The sequence below is a fragment of the Vanessa tameamea genome, chromosome 11 (assembly GCF_037043105.1).
Source record: "Vanessa tameamea isolate UH-Manoa-2023 chromosome 11, ilVanTame1 primary haplotype, whole genome shotgun sequence".
Lineage (NCBI taxonomy): Eukaryota > Metazoa > Arthropoda > Insecta > Lepidoptera > Nymphalidae > Vanessa > Vanessa tameamea.
This window is the reverse complement of record NC_087319.1, coordinates 8,454,841-8,472,701: the sequence shown is the minus strand read 5'-3', so window position 1 is coordinate 8,472,701 and position 17,861 is coordinate 8,454,841. Positions and strand designations below refer to the sequence as shown.

Below are 17,861 nucleotides of genomic sequence, written 5' to 3'. Positions count from 1 at the left end.
ACACTCGTTCGCGCCTTTTATGTATCTTTCGTTTGTTCTTATTAATAGTCTTTTAGACGAGATTATTCCATTTGAACATAGGCATAGTATATCTTTCAATAATTAATACATATCAGAACAAAACATTGTAATAAATATTTTAAATTATATTTATGGCTATCGATATTAGTCAGTCAAAATTATTATGTCAAAAAGTATGTATGAAAAAATTAATATTATCTGTAAAAGCATTTTTTTTTAAATCTATAAGTTGTAGAGGATAATCGGAAAAATGGGATCATTGGCAAATCCCAGGACGATTCCATATAATTGGAATAAAATGATGGTTTTGACAATCGTCCGTGCTATTTTTGATCATGGCATAAATCCAGCTTACCTTAGGTAAGTCGCGAATGATCACCACTTCATGAGCGTTGAATGACTGATATTAATGTTATGGTCTAGACGGATCACTAACTGGCTGACACGGACAATCAGATTAAAATTGTTCTATATCGCCACTAACGAGCTAATCTAAATATACTTTTATTCTAGCAGGCTCTTCTGAGTGCTATTGAATCCTCATTTTATATGATTAAATTTAAAGCTATCATAGGTTCGCCATTTGGATTCTAATTCGAGGCACAGGCAAGAAACTCAGTTATCTATAAGTTGAATCATATCAGAATTTCCAAGTGTCCTTAAAATAGCTCGGACGATAGCGAACTATTTTTAAGATCCCAATGTTCCGGTCCTTTATAATCGTCCTAGTATATTTGAAATGCTCAGATTTTTCCTACATCATGAACTAAATTTAAACTAGCAGTATTTATTTGCTTTATTTATTTAATTGCTTTTCTCGTAAACACTTCTAAAACAAGCACATTGCTTAACTATATTTTCTTGAAATAAGGGATGAATACAATTAAAAAACAAATCCTTAAAAAATGCTAGCATTCATAAAAAGAAAATAAATAATATAATATAGGTACTGCAGTGAGATGGAATCTCTAAAATAGGTAGTGGTATGTAGTTGTATTCTTTTAGTCAAACTCCAATGGCTAATAGGTGTTAGCTCTTGGTTCTTCTGCCAACGCAACATGAAAAAAGGATTGAAATATCTTCAAAAATTTACACCGTATCGTGCCCTCGTGCCAGAATAGCACAAACATGAAGCTTTCTTCAATACCTTCATACTTACCTTAGGTCTTCATGATATGAGTAATTAACTTTAAGCGTTTTTATATTATCTGTCTGGTCAGTCTATCTTTACGCAACCTGCGGACGTTAAGGACTTGGAACATAACACGCTGGACCGGGGCCACGAAATCGGAAGGCAGTCAAAGGTGTGGTAAGGTAAGTAGTCAGGTTCAATTAGTCAATTTCCTTTTACTTCAATACAATTATTATTATTTTTTATAATTTATACTTTTTAGGACACCACTAGACAATAATACAGAAATGCTTAGAACTGATTGTTATTGTGTAGTACAAGAGCTGATCATACGGATAGTTAGCCATTGCTTTCAAACAACGATAATAGTAATAATCTAAAAAAAGAATTGGTAGAAGATTCTACCTTGAAGAAGAACCGGCAAAAATTCAATCAAAATCATTCAACAGCACCGTTTAGTAAAGTGGCTGTATTGCTAATTAATTATTATCAAATATATATTAAAACTAAACTATAATTTTATGAACACGATTATTTCATATATATATTTATTTAAGGATCATATTATATGTTTCTAATAATAGACCTTAGTTTATATATTACCACTTGTGAAATGTGTTAGAATCTAGGACTACCCAGTTTCTTATAAATAATAATTCCACAAACGAATTATCTTCATAGTTTTTTATGCTAACAACACACTATGCAAACATACAGTAGTTATAAAATTAATATTCAATTTTAATTAAATATATACATTAATAAGTAGTGGCATCTATCAGTGAATAGCCTTCGAAGGTTATAACAATTAAATTATATTACTTTTAAACGACATCTAGTGTCGATTAGTAAAACTTCGTAACAAAATCATCTATCAATACTACTTAGTTTTACTATTAATCGCTAGATGGCACTACGCATAACTTATATTTATGTTAGATATTCAAATTTATTAAAATATTTTTAATCTTAGTATCATTTTTTTATACTTTAAAAATTATAGGGTAAGTTTATGCATCAATTAATGAATAAAGAATTAAAGACAAAGAAAGCTTTTGTTTCTCAATTAATCAATGTTTATCACTTGATGAAAAAATTTATAACTTGCATTTATATATTTAATAAATAATAAAAAATCAATAGATATAATAAATAGAATTTGGTGTTAAAAATTCAAATCACTTTGAATTTCGAAGCGTTTTTTTTTATTTCACAAATCACTTGAACTCTTGGTGGTTTGAAATTCTATATGACATTAGGGGCTTATTAGACACAGTTGAAGGTAAATTCAAAAATAATAAATTTGTTTAAAAAATATTTATTGCTTAGTTCTCAATTAATTTTCATTTGCAGTAACAAATTACAAATAATGTAAAGCTATGTACACAATGTCGATGACATTAACATGGTATCAGTTCGTTCGCTACAAACTAACGGCACAATTTCCATTCTAATCTAAACTATATAAATAAGCACCTTACATAAATAAGCTAAAAGTCTTTCTTTTCTAAAAAAGGCAATAATTGCCCACTAGTAATACTTACTGAGATTAAGAAAATTAAAATTTCATTTTAATACAGATCACAAAGCAATCGGAATAAATATTTGAATAGTCGAAATAAATAATAAGTAAGATCGAAGATATATTTACAAGGAAGTAAACAAAGAACTTAAGTACACGAAGTTTTGCAGAGGAACTTATTAAATACTCTCAATAAATTAATATTTACCAACTACAGAATACTAAATATCACAGAGAAAGTACCCATTACTTAATCAACGTTACGTTTCGTCAAGAAATTCATAATCCAACGTCTCATGTTAGAGAGCAAATAACTATCCTAACATTAAATAAGTACAAAAGCGACATACAGACACGGAATAAATTAAGTAACCAACACATTAAATATTTCGATTGTTTTTGAAACGTTTGTTGTCCAATTTCTCATTCATCTTCGCGTGGAAAACTGCGCATTTTCTATCGCTCTTCTTATTCAACGGACATCTGAATTCGGAATACCAGTTGTTTAATAAATTTCCGTATCCTCTGAATGCTATGTAGTCGTTTTTAAGGCACTGAGTTGCGTCAACTTTCTTATCCAAGGCGTCGAGTTTCATGCGGTTCTTGTCAAAGGGCGGTATCGGCATATTGACGGCGATCATATTTTCTTGTATTTCCGCAATGGTGCTGTACAACTTGTCCAACGTATCAGTGAGAAGCTTCTGTCGAACGACGATGTAGTTCGTGAAAGGATCGTCCGATAAATCCAGTTGCACGTTCAGTAAGAGTTTGAAGATAACTTCGTATTCCTTCAGAGTTTTGTAGAGTTTCGGCATTAAGTACGTGAACTGTAACAAAGAGAAACAATTATTAGCATGTATAGTCATTACCATAGGCTTTATTCATTCTGACTGACGGCGTGAAGATATTTAAGTTAGAATTAATAAAGTATTTATATTGCGAATAGTTTGCGACGCGGCCAATTCGTGTCGAGGCTGTATAATCTATAAGTATTTGTGATTGTATAACTCGTATAACTATTCTCGTGACATTATTGAGGAACCATGTTATATTGCGTCGCGGTTGAAGATAACTCGTTACTATATAGAAGGTGCATACAAAATCAACTAAAGTGAAATGCGTTTTAATTTCAAATGTACATATTAAAATAATCCTAGTCGATTATCACATAATACTCAGTGTTTATTCGATTCCAATAAATCTATTAATTCCTATTATATCATTGGTTACATAATAAATAGTATTCTAAGAAAACCACATAAACAGAAGTGGTATAGTTTAGTTTTAACGACTAATATACTCGCTGTATGAAAAAAATAATATTTTCGTTAAATAAATGTAAAATTCCAATCAATAAATGGATGTGATTTTGACATTTCGCTTTTAACACTTCATATGAATTGTACTTAATTGAACTATGTACAAATGGCAGTGGGATGACGTAATTTTATACTATTTCACATGATTTATAGATAAGGAAGTAAATTGAAAATGTTTATTAGTATACCACTAATAACAAGCCTTTGTCTCAATCACTAAGTTTTAATAAGCAAACAATTGAACGATAAACAATTTTATTATAAAACATTAATACGACGGCTATCGTTCAATTAATCGATTACTATTAAGCAGAAGCACTATAATAACAAAATCAAAAGGACAAGTAATTAATTAAATAGTAAAACTTAATAAGAAACAACAAAAACTAAATTAATATTTTTTTTGTATGTTATGAGATGAATTTGAATACATTATTATTTTGTTTAAATTGTCTACGTGATATAAAAAAGGTTTTCAACCTACGACAATATAATCGGTAGACATTGCTTTATAATGATGGATATATTTCAAGTAAATACTAGACAGGCCGGTTTGCCTTAAGCTGTACAACTATCATTTGATATTATTGTTTCTTTTTACTGTAATACAATATATATTTCTATTTAAACTTATGTGAATCAACTGTTTATATACAAATATTATTATTCAAACTTTTCATATGAGTAAAGCAAAATATTCTAAAGCGATTAAATACTTCGCACAAAATTAAATGACAAATACATATAAAACAAATGATGTATTAATTATTATAAATTCATTTAATGTTTCCTTTTATTAATTTATACTTTCATTTGAATATACTGAAGTGTTGACATGTTATAACTAATTCTAAACATAGCGCCGTGGTAATGTATGTATATAAAAATATCACCAATCAATTAATTTAATGCAAAAAAATAACCCAGTTCCAATGATCGTCAATTAAATTGTTGTTAAGAAAAATGTAATTTTCCGCTTTAAAATGTAATCCTATAATTTCGATTTGGTAAACGTTTATTGCGAATAGTTTACCTTATTGAGAGATTAGGTCATCGACTGAAAATTGAGTAATACGTTTGAGTAATGTTTCAGGAAAACACTACACGGTTCCATTGAAAGAATGATAGTTAACTCATTCATATTCCGGGAATGGTGTGGCGCCATTCGTATAAACGATTAACGTAAATCATATCTGGCTAATTCCCCTGAAATAATCATGAATGAACCTGACTCACGTCGAGTAGTACAATTGTGACGTCATGCGACTCGTCCTCAACTATAATTACTATTGTTATCCTTCCGTTACTTCAAAATTGTCAAGTAGATCGCAACGTTGTTTTTAAGGTATTTAACATGTTTTGCATTATCTATTATTCATCCGTGTGAAAAACATTTATTTATAATCAAATAAAACTGTTAAATGCAATACAACATTCAACAATTAAACAAAGCATAACTGTAATATGTTAAGGGTTTTTGCACAAGATTATGCAAATAGAAAAATGAGCAGACGCAGTTGCTGCGTCAATATGGAGATAAAGTTCACTAATCCATTAAACAATTGGCTCTAAAATCAACCGTAAGCACTCGAAGTGTCGTAAAATCAGTTCGCTTAGAGCATTGCATCCAATCCATTGTAAGGGAGCGACGGAGAACGACGATAATAAAAGCGCCGGGGTCTGTGTGCAAATATGGCGCGTTATTAAAGCTAAGACCCCGACAATAAGCCGTACTTCAGCCTTAAAGAGCCAAGTCTAACCTGAGGAACGTGTTGGAGACAAACGCAGCGCACCGGAATCGTAAGTTCGAATTCGTCTCACTCGGACAAATAATGTGTTTTTAACATTTCGTGTTGTTTTGTTAAATCGTAAATACTGAACAAACACTAACACTACGGAGCGATCGCTTAAGCGCTTGTCAGCGTGAAAGCGTCTCGAGGTAACACCTGTGGAATGTCTTTCCTAAAGTTTTTTTTCAGACTGTTTAGTCTTTTTTAATGCTGTATGAAACTGTTAATAGCTTAAATAAATATCCTAGATGTTGCCTAAATGTAAAATTATAATTTATATTATTAATGAATGGGTCCTTTCATTCTAAAACTATAATAGTAGTTAATTTTAGTAGCATATGTATTATTAAACTAGAACTATTTCAAGCCGTTGAATTTATATAAAATAAATGAAATATTTGAAAATAAATATTAAAACGACATTAACAGTACATCCATACAATACTTTAGTAGGGCTTACTGTTTTAACATATCATTTAAGCGGTATTTAATTTTTAAATTGTTCATAAGTCAACTAAGGCCGAGCGAAGCTGAGATCACTTGAATTCTAACGCTTTCCTTTGCCCAAAGTTAAATATTTGAATTTCTTAAGTGGGCATGCATTGACGAACTGTCGAAACATACACAAGAAATATTAAATATTCATTGACATGGATACTGAGCGACTCTACACTCGCGTGTTAGAAAATAATTTTGTCGCCGGCGTGCGAGCGGAGGGCCCTCTCGCCCCCACTGGAAGGACATCGGAAAGCCAATGTTTACATATTTATTGTCTCGGTTCGCCCTCGACTTTGTGTACTAATTAGTGACTGTCCAATATGAATACGTAATGGAAAGTCTCGCGGTCCAGATGTGTGTTCGGCAAATAATAAAAGCTTTGAAAGATCCGTTACGAAGCACTTATGGATTTTGTATTTTGAGAGCGGAGGTGGTTTGTATAATCTCACGTTGAAACGATCGAATTAACGCCATTAAATGTTAAGTATACGCAAACAATGTCGAATTGCTGTAACGCTGCTATTATTTCTAATACTATTTGACGATAAATATGTTTGACATATAGATAATAGAATTCTATTAGAAACGTATATTTATAAAAATGTTTCATAATATTGTATGAGTGTTCGATTTTGCAAATAATAACTCGTGAAGCCATTTGGCCAACTGAATGCGGCTTAACCGTTCATTTAAGATCGCGTGCGCACAACGGAATCTGTCGGTGTCCATCTATGCAAATTTCCTCGAAACATTTAACTGGACCCTTGGTTTGCTTCGCTCCCACAGCGACTAAACAAAAGCCGGACTCGTCTCAACTTTTTTCAACATATTCTTTTTCTTATTAATATTTACAAAGCGACTGGACATATATTTGAGATAATCTTTTGTGCTTATGAACCTGCAGTGAATTATTTTAGTACATAATTACTTTTCTTTAAAAGTTTTACTTGCTCACATTTTATGAATAGCCACAAATATTCCACGCCTACCTATTGCTTCATACAAAATATATATATCAACGGGCCTAATGGAGCGATATTGATCGAACGGGATACTAATAACGGTATACAAAATGCTTAAAACCAAACAATTTGCAAACAAAATGCGGCGCGGAAATTAAGGGTTTTAGTTATTGCCCTTAAGTACAATGTGAAGTAAATAAACAGGGTACAAAGGCTGGCCACATGTAATTTGGCTCGATGAAACCTCATTTAAGTTGCAACGGTGAGCCTCGAGCACAGCTAATGTACACGGGGATTCTTTGTCTTAAATAAAGCAAAAATAAATTAAAATAACGTAAAAACACTGAACGGGTAACAAAAAAAGTGATGGGCTGGACCACCACACCCTCGAGACGCGAAATGATCGGCTACAGTAATTACACTGTCAGACTGTTTAAGCCAACATCAAATATTAAAGGCGCCTTCAAATCACAAGTCAACCGAAATGATCAGTCCACACGAAAGCAATCTAACGACCGTTTATAAATTAATAGTTTGGGATTAAATAGACCTTATATCAATATTAGCACATTTACCTTTCGTTCTGTGATAGATTTTCCGACTTTTCGCGATGTTCTGTAATCGTGAAAGTGGATGTCGACGAAGTTGACCGCCGGCAACCAACTGGGCATACCATCCCTGTACTCTCGCGTCTCGTTCAAGACTTTCCGATCTTGATCGAAGAATCTTTTTGTGTTGCGTAATTTATGCTTTATCTTTCTTGTAGCGTTCTTGAATTGTTCAGTACTTGGATTTTTTGGCCGTTTCATTGTCTCGTCTTTGGTGAGTTGGGCCATGTCTGGTCGTCTTTGGTGCCTTCTCCTATGCTCCACTGAACGAGCCTCCGCTGGCGTTAGACACATTGCAATGATTATGACTACTGATACAGCTACCAAAAGCCTTTTGAAAAAACCTGAAACAAAAATGTATATGTTTAATGACAATCATCAGTCAATAGCTATGCTAAAATATTATTTATACATAATATAGAAAGGATGTTAATTATAATTTGTAAGGTTCACGCAAGCGACATTGCATTCCGATACACGGGTGGGAGACATTAGAGGAGTCACATAAAAAATAATAAGCTTCATGATTAAACGCACTTCTACGACGTTCATATTAGGTGCATAAAGCTTGTACAATCTTCATCTTCAGACTACTTTCCCGACGACCATTAGCCTCGGGTTGAGTTCCGCACGTGATTTTTTTGATCAAATTCGTCTTGAGTGGACCAGTTTTTTGTAGTTGAAAAACGTGAATTTTGAGTATGTTTTTATGGTCATCAAATCTTCGAGTCACTATTGTGCAGAAATCATATATGTTTCCACTTCAATTTATCGTTGCGCTGTTATTGAAGGTTTTGATGTTTGCGCCTGGGCCATAAAACATATTTTATGTTCGGACAGAGTCGCAATTCTGTACAGCGACGATGTCGAACTTTTAAAAGAGAAACACCACCGACTTAGCAACGTCGTTCTTTGTCCGACTCAAGTGCTAAAACGTAGAAAGTTACACTTTTACACAGTAAATTTATATGTCTCTTCATTTTATATAAAGAATAATAATTTTCATTTTATTGTTAATAGGAAAATAACTAGCAAACGATATAGTTCAGAAACTATCCTTTATTTAGTATTAAAAGCTAATCAAAAATAAACAATGTTTATTACAGGAACTGCAATTACCTATGTTACGTCAAACGAGGATAAGCCGAGGTTTATGGTCAGTGAATCATTAGGTCAATCCGTGTCGTTGACAATTCAATGTATGTTAAGTAAATACGGCTTTACTTGTACAGATAAAAATTGGACTCGTATGAAATGTTGCTAAGCTGTTAAGTGACAAAGTTTTAATGTTGGACATTTTTTACTCTGTAACCATTGTTTGTGATCACTGACTTAAATATCTATATTGGATGTATTGTCGAGATCAAACAATGCTTACGTATTTTACCACGAAATCCAAGTACTGTAGGCTATATTATTCGCTATGGGATTTCCCCGCTATTTATCGTTTAACATATAGGTAAAACTGATTATGGATTAACTTAAAACGAACGTTAAAGTAAATATTAATTTTATGATTGTAATAATGTTGATCTGTATAAAAACTACATAAGAATCCAATAATGAACCGCGTTTAATCGAATAAAATAATTAGCAGCGTCCAAAAAGTATGTGAGGTAATCAATCGAGTTTGGAAGGTACTGCGGGCAGTATCGGATGTCATCGGATGAGTTTCAGTGAATCCCTTTGATTGAGAGCCGACGTTATGTTGAACATTCCCACACGATTCGCTGGCTAGGCTATATCGATTCTTTCTCAATTCGTATTGTTTGATTCCAAAAAAGTTCATGAAACGAATTGGCGCGCCGATTTTAAGAATAACATTCAATTATGTTTAATGTTTTGACAGCGTTTTTGGTGTGAGCTTTAGGTGGTATATAATTTCAACGCACGGTTAAGAATCGATAGTTTTTTTTGTTGCATTAATTAAAAATTTAATACTTACGTTTTTTGTGAGTATATTATATATATATTTATACAATTTTTTTATTAAAATAAATAATAAATTAAAATAATTGTCAGTTAGTTCTAATAAGATTTTTTGCTGAGTTGTTTATATTGTTCTTGTAAATAATATATTTTCATCTACCTTCATATGTCAAACTCTTACACTTAACATGTCATCGCACCGGTACCGCAAATGATTAACCGTTGTTTATTAATTTTATAACACAAATGTTAAATAAAAACAGTTGAACATCACACACCAGTTAAAAAGACATCCATGAACAACGCATTGATGTAGCTCCTTCGGGCAAGTCCATATTCATTTGGCGATCTAATTCCCGATTTTATAAACGTTTAAAATATCAAATAAATATCGAACTGAATGTAACACTTAATGAAAACACGTTGGACGCACTGTCACAGTTTGCAGGGTTTTCTGGATTCACGATATACAAAGTTTATTCGCACTTGGTTACGAAGGCTGGTTTGTAAGTGTCACCGCGAGGAGCGTGTGCGAGACCGGCGCGCGAGCAGTCGACGCACGTTGAATGAGCACCAAAATGCGGCACGGTACATGAAATAGCCGGTCAAACTATGCGAAAACCCTTACGCTCGCCGGAAAGCGAACTTCGACCCTCACGGAGACATCATTAAGTATTTTCATTTTCGTTTAAAATTATAGAATTTTATTTTATTTAAATATTATATTACTAATATTTGATTTAATTATCTATTATCTTTTGGCGAAATATTGCGTATTTATAATAAGCAATTTCTGTAATATATTGCGAAGTTATTTAAACAGATAAAAGAGAAAGTGACATTCAACATATTAATAATGTTTTGTGCATTTAATTTAGTGTAATTTTATAGAATTAGAGGAACTGAACCGCTTTAAAACTTTCTTGATAGTTTTTACAAAATTTATTTTTTGCTACTATACTTATTAAATCTAAAGTATAAATTATTAAAATTACAAAAAATCAGATAGATTTCTATCTAATTCCAAACATATCAATTTCTCTCGAATTCATTATAAAAAGTTTCACATAATATTACGTCTCCATTCCATTCGCTTTCTACATCTTGTGCAAGTGAACAATTATTCGGTTAGACGTTGCGGTGATTCATCGATGAGTCTATCCTAAAGTGACTTTTATCGGGCGTTCGTCGCGACGGTACACGATCGCAAGTAGTAAGCACGTGTTGGACACCAATATGAATATAATCGCTAAATACAATCGCGATAATGCTCTAATTTCAGAGTGATTGTTTCACAATTGTGTAATTTGGCATTTCATTTGTAAAGTTTGATATACATAATTATAAATTGAAGGGATAGTCGTCATCATCAGTAACCAAACATCTATATATAAATAATTTGATTAACATGTTGTGATAAATCATTCGGCTTATTTATAGTTACTGTAACGTCTTATGAGTTTATCGTAATATCTATTGCACGCCGATGACAGTTGTAATCAATGATCTCATTGAAGAGAAGTGTGTGATTTATGTAAGCACAGGAACTCTTAAATACCCTTTTCAAATTATTATAAAACAAATATTTAACTTAAAGGTATACAATAAAAGTAACTTTCGTTTTCTTTTTAACGATGTCTGTCTTCGTGAACGAACAGCAAACACGACGCGAAAAAGAACCCAAGGACTAAACGTGAAGGCAAACTAAGTAAAAAATAAATAAAATAATGTATGGGAACGACGTTTGAGTCTGACACAGATAGTCGTACAGATTCACCTACGTAGCAACGACGATTAACACTGTGTGCTGTGCAGAGCTGTGGGGCTACAATTGGTACGCGACACAAGGATATCTGTACAAAAAATCTTATAGATTTACTGGTTTACTGGTTATTTCTAAAACCATATTACACACCATATTATGCTCAACTGTGGTTTGTGGTGTAAACGTTTGAGTGAGCACCTCAAGTATTTACATTGACACGTTTTTTTGTCTCGTGGTTAACAAGGCGATGCCATTGTACTCGGCCGCTTATTGATAGTGTCAATAGAGGATTATATTCATGATTAATAACACTTCCCGTAAGATATGTCTTTGTATTTCGACGTCTGGAAGAAATGTAGTTCAATGTGGCACACGAGTCATAGTTTTTATCCGATTGTTTCATTTTTTTGCGCTCGCAGTATCGGAACATTAACGCTATTCAGAAGGCGTAATGAGACATGCAATTTATAATCAGATAAATTATAATGACAAATTGATTAATAATGAGCGAATTAAATCATTTTTTGTTCAGTTCGTGTAGGAGATTCCCAATGTGATTCTTTCTTATGACATGATGACACAGCTTTCATCAATTAGTTGTTTTTATGTGAAAATGAGTTTGTAATTAGCTTAAGTAGAGGCTTTTCCGGTCGGCAATTGTGCTCTGGAGATTGCTCAAACTAATTTCGTTTTTGCTTCAGAGCCTTAAATATAGAATCGAAGACTCTCTTAAAGTAATAATGGTTAATTGCGAGACACGAATGCTTTTACTGAAAAACGAATACGTGTATTGAATATCGAGTATTTCAAACTTTAAGATATAGATATCTTTGTTTGTATGGCACTCGCTTGATATCGTTAATTTCCAGCGAATAGGTTGGGTTTATACTTTTACTTTTAAATAATTGACGTACGTTGAGTTATAAAAACTGTTCCGGCGATTGTCTTAGTAATGAGTCACGGATTTCCCAAATTTTCGCGAAGACACGTCACTGAAAAGCGTCTGAAAGCCTACAAGAGCGGTGTCGAATCTCCGGTCAATTTTTTCTATTACTCATGTCTGATGGAATTTATTTTGAGTAATTTATCATATTAAATAGAAATTATGTTATTATTTCGTTATGAGCTATAATAGTTTACATAAATTTAATTTTGTTTGTTGTTGAAGTTATTTATACAACTTTCTATATTTAAATTACACATAAGTTACTGCCTTAAAGGCCTTCGTCATATCAAATAGCATTACCAACATAGTTTCAGTTAATTTAGGTTTACCGTAAACCAAACACAGCTTCCGCGCCTTTCGCCTTACTATTGTTGTTCCCGCCACAATATAAATCACGGCTGAGCTGCGCACAATTCTAACTTACACTTTACCCTCAATGGCACAGACTATATAACTGTCAACATACGCTTAAGAAAATCTTACGGTCTGCCCGTATTTTAGTAAGAATAATCGCGGGCTGTGTACATTAAACAAAGTTTGCGGTGGGCAAGTAATTAAGGTTACATTTTGATGGCGCAGGGTTTAGCTAAGCCTAGAATGACAATGGTAGGGAAGTATATGCTAAGCTTGTATATAATTTGTTACTTTATGTTGTAAAAAAAAGTTTAGTGCACTATCTATTACTAGGACATTTACACCTTAGGTGTAAATGATTCGACTATACAAAACAAATTAGAAATTAGGTCATCGGGATTCACACTTAAAACTGCTATCAGTTGCTATGATGTAATAAATGTTATTATCCAAGCACAAATTTCCTCTTCATTTTCCTTTTGAAAGTAGCTAACACGAAAATTGTTTGTTTAATTAATAATGTAAATAATTAAACTTACTGTTTTTGTAAGATGTAGCCGATTGCCACGAGGAACATCCACTGCAACAGGTGCAACTATCGTTCATTGTTGTTTTTTGTTATCACAGATAATATTATAAATCTTTGGTATAAACGTCACGGGTCAATATCACTAAAATCACAAATATGTAAAAATATCACTGTCACATAACTTATCTCAAAAAAATAAATAAGTTATCTATGGTCTAATTTAAAAAATGTACTGGCGGCTACCGCGTTCGGATCGCGTTTAGGGCTCGCTGGCGGTTATGTTCAGTTGGCCGCGTTACGTGTAATGTGTGTCCTGAACGGATTTCCACGGCTTTTATGTAGTTGGTCGGCGCTCCCGTGATAAAGGGTGCAAAAAACCGATTGTTTGCAGGAGGGCCCGCCATTACGTCACAGATTAGACGACGCGCGCGATCAGGACGTAAACGAGCACATGCTCTTACGCAATGCCTTGTTCAAATAAATAGCATGTGTTCGTTAGCCGGATCCTGAACTGGTGTGAAAATTCATTTTATCACTGTCTATTGAGACGGAATTTATAGATTTAGACAAATTCGATGCAAATCGGAAATAATTTAGTGAAAATGTTTATGAAGAAAAAAGTGAATGTGAAATACCCAAATAAATGCAATGTAAGGTACCTATTTTTTTAATTTAATACGTACTAACTATGCTTTACGGTGACTTTAATTTAAATTTTAATATTTTACAAATTATCTTCATAGTTTTGTTATGGCGTAACACCATAAATAGCTTTGGTATTGAACAATACCACTTAAGACTTGATGCACTTTAAAAACATTGGAATCTTTATTATATGAATAAAATCAATTGTTGAAGGTCATGGTTTAAACTGTTTAACGAAGTATAGTATTCTGGATCGAACCATTAGTAGAGTAACACAAACTCATAAACTGAAACATTCAAAACTAGCTCCTAGCTACACGCAGTAAAGATCAAAATAGTCTAAAATTAATTTACAGGTGTTATGGATTAAACGATGTGTTGAAGAACTTCAAACGATGTTCAAAATAAAACAAGGATACTTAGTAGAAACACTAGGCAAGACGTTTTGCAGAACATGGCCAATGCCGGAATAGATTATTTTTAAAATATAACATTATTTTTTATCCTTTTCTTTCGCATGCTGTAAATGTGCAGTTAGTTTTTGATATATGGCAACATCGCACCATTGTGGCGAAAAGGTCGTTCAAATTAAAAATAGAATTCAGCGAGTTAGCCCATTTGCAATTTCAGCGGGGGTGTTGCATCCTTCTTCCCGCCTCCAAGGGAGTCCGCCTCTCAATTTAATCCCGAAATAGTCTCGCTTGATTGGTCGCTCAATATAAGCCCTTCGCCTATTACATACAGCTAGTGTTCTCGCTTAAGCTGTTTAGCAGATTTAGTGCAGTGAGAATCGGTATAAATTTCTATTTTTATGATCTATTTAAGTTTGAGTCTTATGCTAAAATGTAGCTGACTGTACCGTAACCCAACCTGCAGAACCTTTTTAAAGTATTATGAAGAAGACAAGTGTTTCGGTAATATTGACTGCCATTATTGTAAATGTAAAAAAAACCATTTTTGTTATTATTTTTAACATTTTCTTATTACCGATTCAAAAATTTAAATTACAAATAATAATTTTATAAAAAATATAATTGCTTTCAAAAATTTACTAGCCGGGCAGGGGGATTTTAAATTGTTAATTGTGTTACGTGACCAGATATAACCTATTTAGAAACGCACCGTGAGATGTCAGCGAACATCGTTAAACGTGATCCGGTGAAAACCCGGAGATGTGTCGACTCATTGTCTATGCAAATCCGCATTTCTGTATTATTGCTGTCATATCCGATTGTCTTGAGCTCATAGGTTTATGTCATTACGATTATCACGCAACGTAAAACTATGTGCGATGTTTGGAGAAAACGAAACGAATAAAAAAACGTAGCTACGACGCGTAGCGCAACTACTTGATACAAATTACTTGAAAATGATATTTAAATATTTTTTTAAATGAAATTGTACCTGCAAAAAGGTGTGATGTCTTATATTACATTTTATATTACAGCATTAAGCACTTCGTAATGTCCTGAAATTTTATATAAATGTAAACATTTTCCTTAACAAACGAATTTTTAGCCTTATAATAAAAGATAAAAGATTGTTTCGTCTGTCGGCCAAAAATTCGTATCCATATTTGATTTATGATTCGACTTGATCGTTCAGTGATGGCGATGACTAATTTCGTCATATAGGCTTGTTCGCGGAACGTTCAAACTCTCAGGTACGCAATGTTAGAGGAAATGCCGTAACAGTCTCGTACACCAGACCAGCTAAATCTAATACAAGATTTGGCCACACAAAATTAGGTTATATGTTGTAAGTAATATATGTCCAATTAGAATAATAGGGTTTAGGAAAATACTACGTTGCATAAAGTTGCTTAAAAAAGATGACGTGAAAAGGTTTGAATGTGATGCCGGAGTGATATTAGGTCATGGTTAAGCATTCAAAGGAATGTTTAAAATAAAAAATGAATTTTAAATGGTGATTTGTTAAGAGGATTCACTCATTTTGTAGATACTATGAGTAGACAGGTTCTGCTGAATGTCTTTTTCTAATACTTTTATATTTTAAAATATTTGCGCAGATTCAGAGGCTTAGTTTAATAATCTTAGATTTATAATTTTTATAAAATAAATTTTAATAAATTTAAAACTCATGAATAAAGCAATACTAAAAGTGTTTTTCTGACCGGCATTATATGTAGACAAATGTTCAATATTTAATCCGTGCTGATATTTATTATTATAAAATACTAATAAAATTTAATTAAGAAGTAATCATAAAACCTGTTTATTATACAATTAACAAACACTTGTCCGATGAAATGATATTATCTGATGAAACAGTGACAAAACATTATACAACAATTGAAACAAAGAGTGATTTGAATATAAATATTATATTTGTATCAATTGCAACACGATTAACGTCTTGTTCGGAACAAATCTTGTAAGAATCAGCGATTTTACCGGAAAAACTGGAAAGTTTTCTATTAATGTTTTTTTTTTTTGCGCGAATCGAAGCGATTTGAATACGGTGCATCGCACGCTCCCACGCTTGCCGCCGGCCTTGCTTAGGCGCATCTTAATCGGTACTGATTATTAAGGTCCATGCACATACGATCGGCTCAGTTATAACCTTAATTTAGAATATTTTACCTTAATATATTTCAGGTAGCTTAATGATTTGAAATATTTTTTTAATTGAATCTTTTTGTATTTTACGATATATGTATGTGTTTACTATTTTTATTTTATTTCATTTTTTGGAGGATGAGTTGGGACAAGATCAGCAATTGGGTAAGACTGTACCAATCGAATTTCCGACTTATTCTTGCTCCTTTTTATTGATTATATGCTCCAGGTAATACGACCTAATAAAAATGCGTCTAGAGAACAAAATAAAATAACAACATAAACAGTGGTCGAATCAGTCGGAAATTTGATCGGTACGATCTTACCCTATTGCTGATCTTGCCCCAAGTCACCCTAATGAAAATGCACAGAAAGGCATGTGTATACTTTTACACCGAGGGGTTTGACGCCTGAATCAATTTTGATACAAGAAGTAGGTATGATTAGATCTTTATAATTGTTCTGAGCCCGGAGTCTAATAATAACTAATAAGTTCTCACTAAAGCAAATACATCCAAACTTTGTATAGATGCCTGCAGGATTTTCCGCAATGCCATAATTATAATACAAAGCATACTCATTTGTGTTATTTTATTTATCACACGTAATTAAATTGAATTCATTCATAATTAAATTTTATTATTAATAAAATGTATGATAGAATATTTTTTGACACCACTATTAAATCCGTGAGATAAAATGAAATACATATTCTGTGTACGGTATGCAGTTCGAACTAGTAATTTTGAAGATATACTTATAAGAAATATAAAAAAACCTAGAACGAATGAATGAATGTAATGCACATTCAATTAAAAAAGTAATAAATACGAAACGAGGCTTTAAGTACGAATGGAAGGATCGATTGGCTCTATACTAATTGTCTTAAAATTTATAAGTATAAACACGTGTTAAATATAAAAAAAATATCTGCGCAGAGTTTGAGCGGTGAGTTGTATGAATATTTAATATAATGTTGGATGAATGGATGTTTTAAATACAACTAATAGTAGCAATTAAAAGAGAAATAAAGGGGAGATTTCTGTGAATTATTAATAATCACAATCGAATACGAACGTAGACATGATCAACGGCTTAACGTGTTTACAGGGTAGTGTAAACGCTGCCAACTTCTAAATTTGTGTCTGTTATTTCGAATTTGATAAAAAACATAATCTCTTTTTACTTATGTATCCCACCCGGATTTAAACTCGACTGGTATTGGTACTGGAGTATATTTAATAGTTTCTTTGAATAATGAT

At 32.5% G+C, this 17,861-nt stretch overlaps 1 protein-coding gene across 3 annotated transcripts; it reads right to left on the bottom strand.

Moving 5' to 3' along the window:
- Positions 1 to 2,455: 2,455 nt before the first annotated feature.
- LOC113402596 (uncharacterized) lies at positions 2,456 to 13,661 on the bottom strand. Of its 3 annotated transcripts, none has more exons than XM_026642891.2 (3): positions 13,386 to 13,661; positions 7,820 to 8,196; positions 2,456 to 3,502 (listed from the first exon to the last, which is right to left on the bottom strand). In XM_026642891.2, the coding sequence occupies exons 1-3, from the start codon at positions 13,450 to 13,452 to the stop codon at positions 3,056 to 3,058; spliced, it is 891 nt and encodes a 296-aa protein (XP_026498676.2). In that variant the 5' UTR covers positions 13,453 to 13,661; the 3' UTR covers positions 2,456 to 3,055. The 3 variants fall into 3 exon arrangements, with proteins under 3 accessions (XP_026498676.2, XP_026498677.2, XP_064072327.1); XM_026642892.2 differs by lacking the exon at positions 13,386 to 13,661 and adding an exon at positions 10,060 to 10,359; XM_064216257.1 differs by lacking the exon at positions 13,386 to 13,661 and adding an exon at positions 9,942 to 10,033.
- Between the last annotated feature and the right edge of the window lie 4,200 nt (positions 13,662 to 17,861).

Excerpts from the sequence above, each read along its gene's own strand:
- LOC113402596 (XM_026642891.2), bottom strand. The coding sequence starts at position 13,452 with ATGAACGATAGTTGCACCTGTTGCAGTGGATGTTCCTCGTGGCAATCG. Across the intron at positions 8,197-13,385 it reads GGCTACATCTTACAAAAACA|GTTTTTTCAAAAGGCTTTTG; the intron begins GTAAGTTTAATT and ends TTTTTGTTTCAG. Across the intron at positions 3,503-7,819 it reads AATCTATCACAGAACGAAAG|TTCACGTACTTAATGCCGAA; the intron begins GTAAATGTGCTA and ends TCTTTGTTACAG.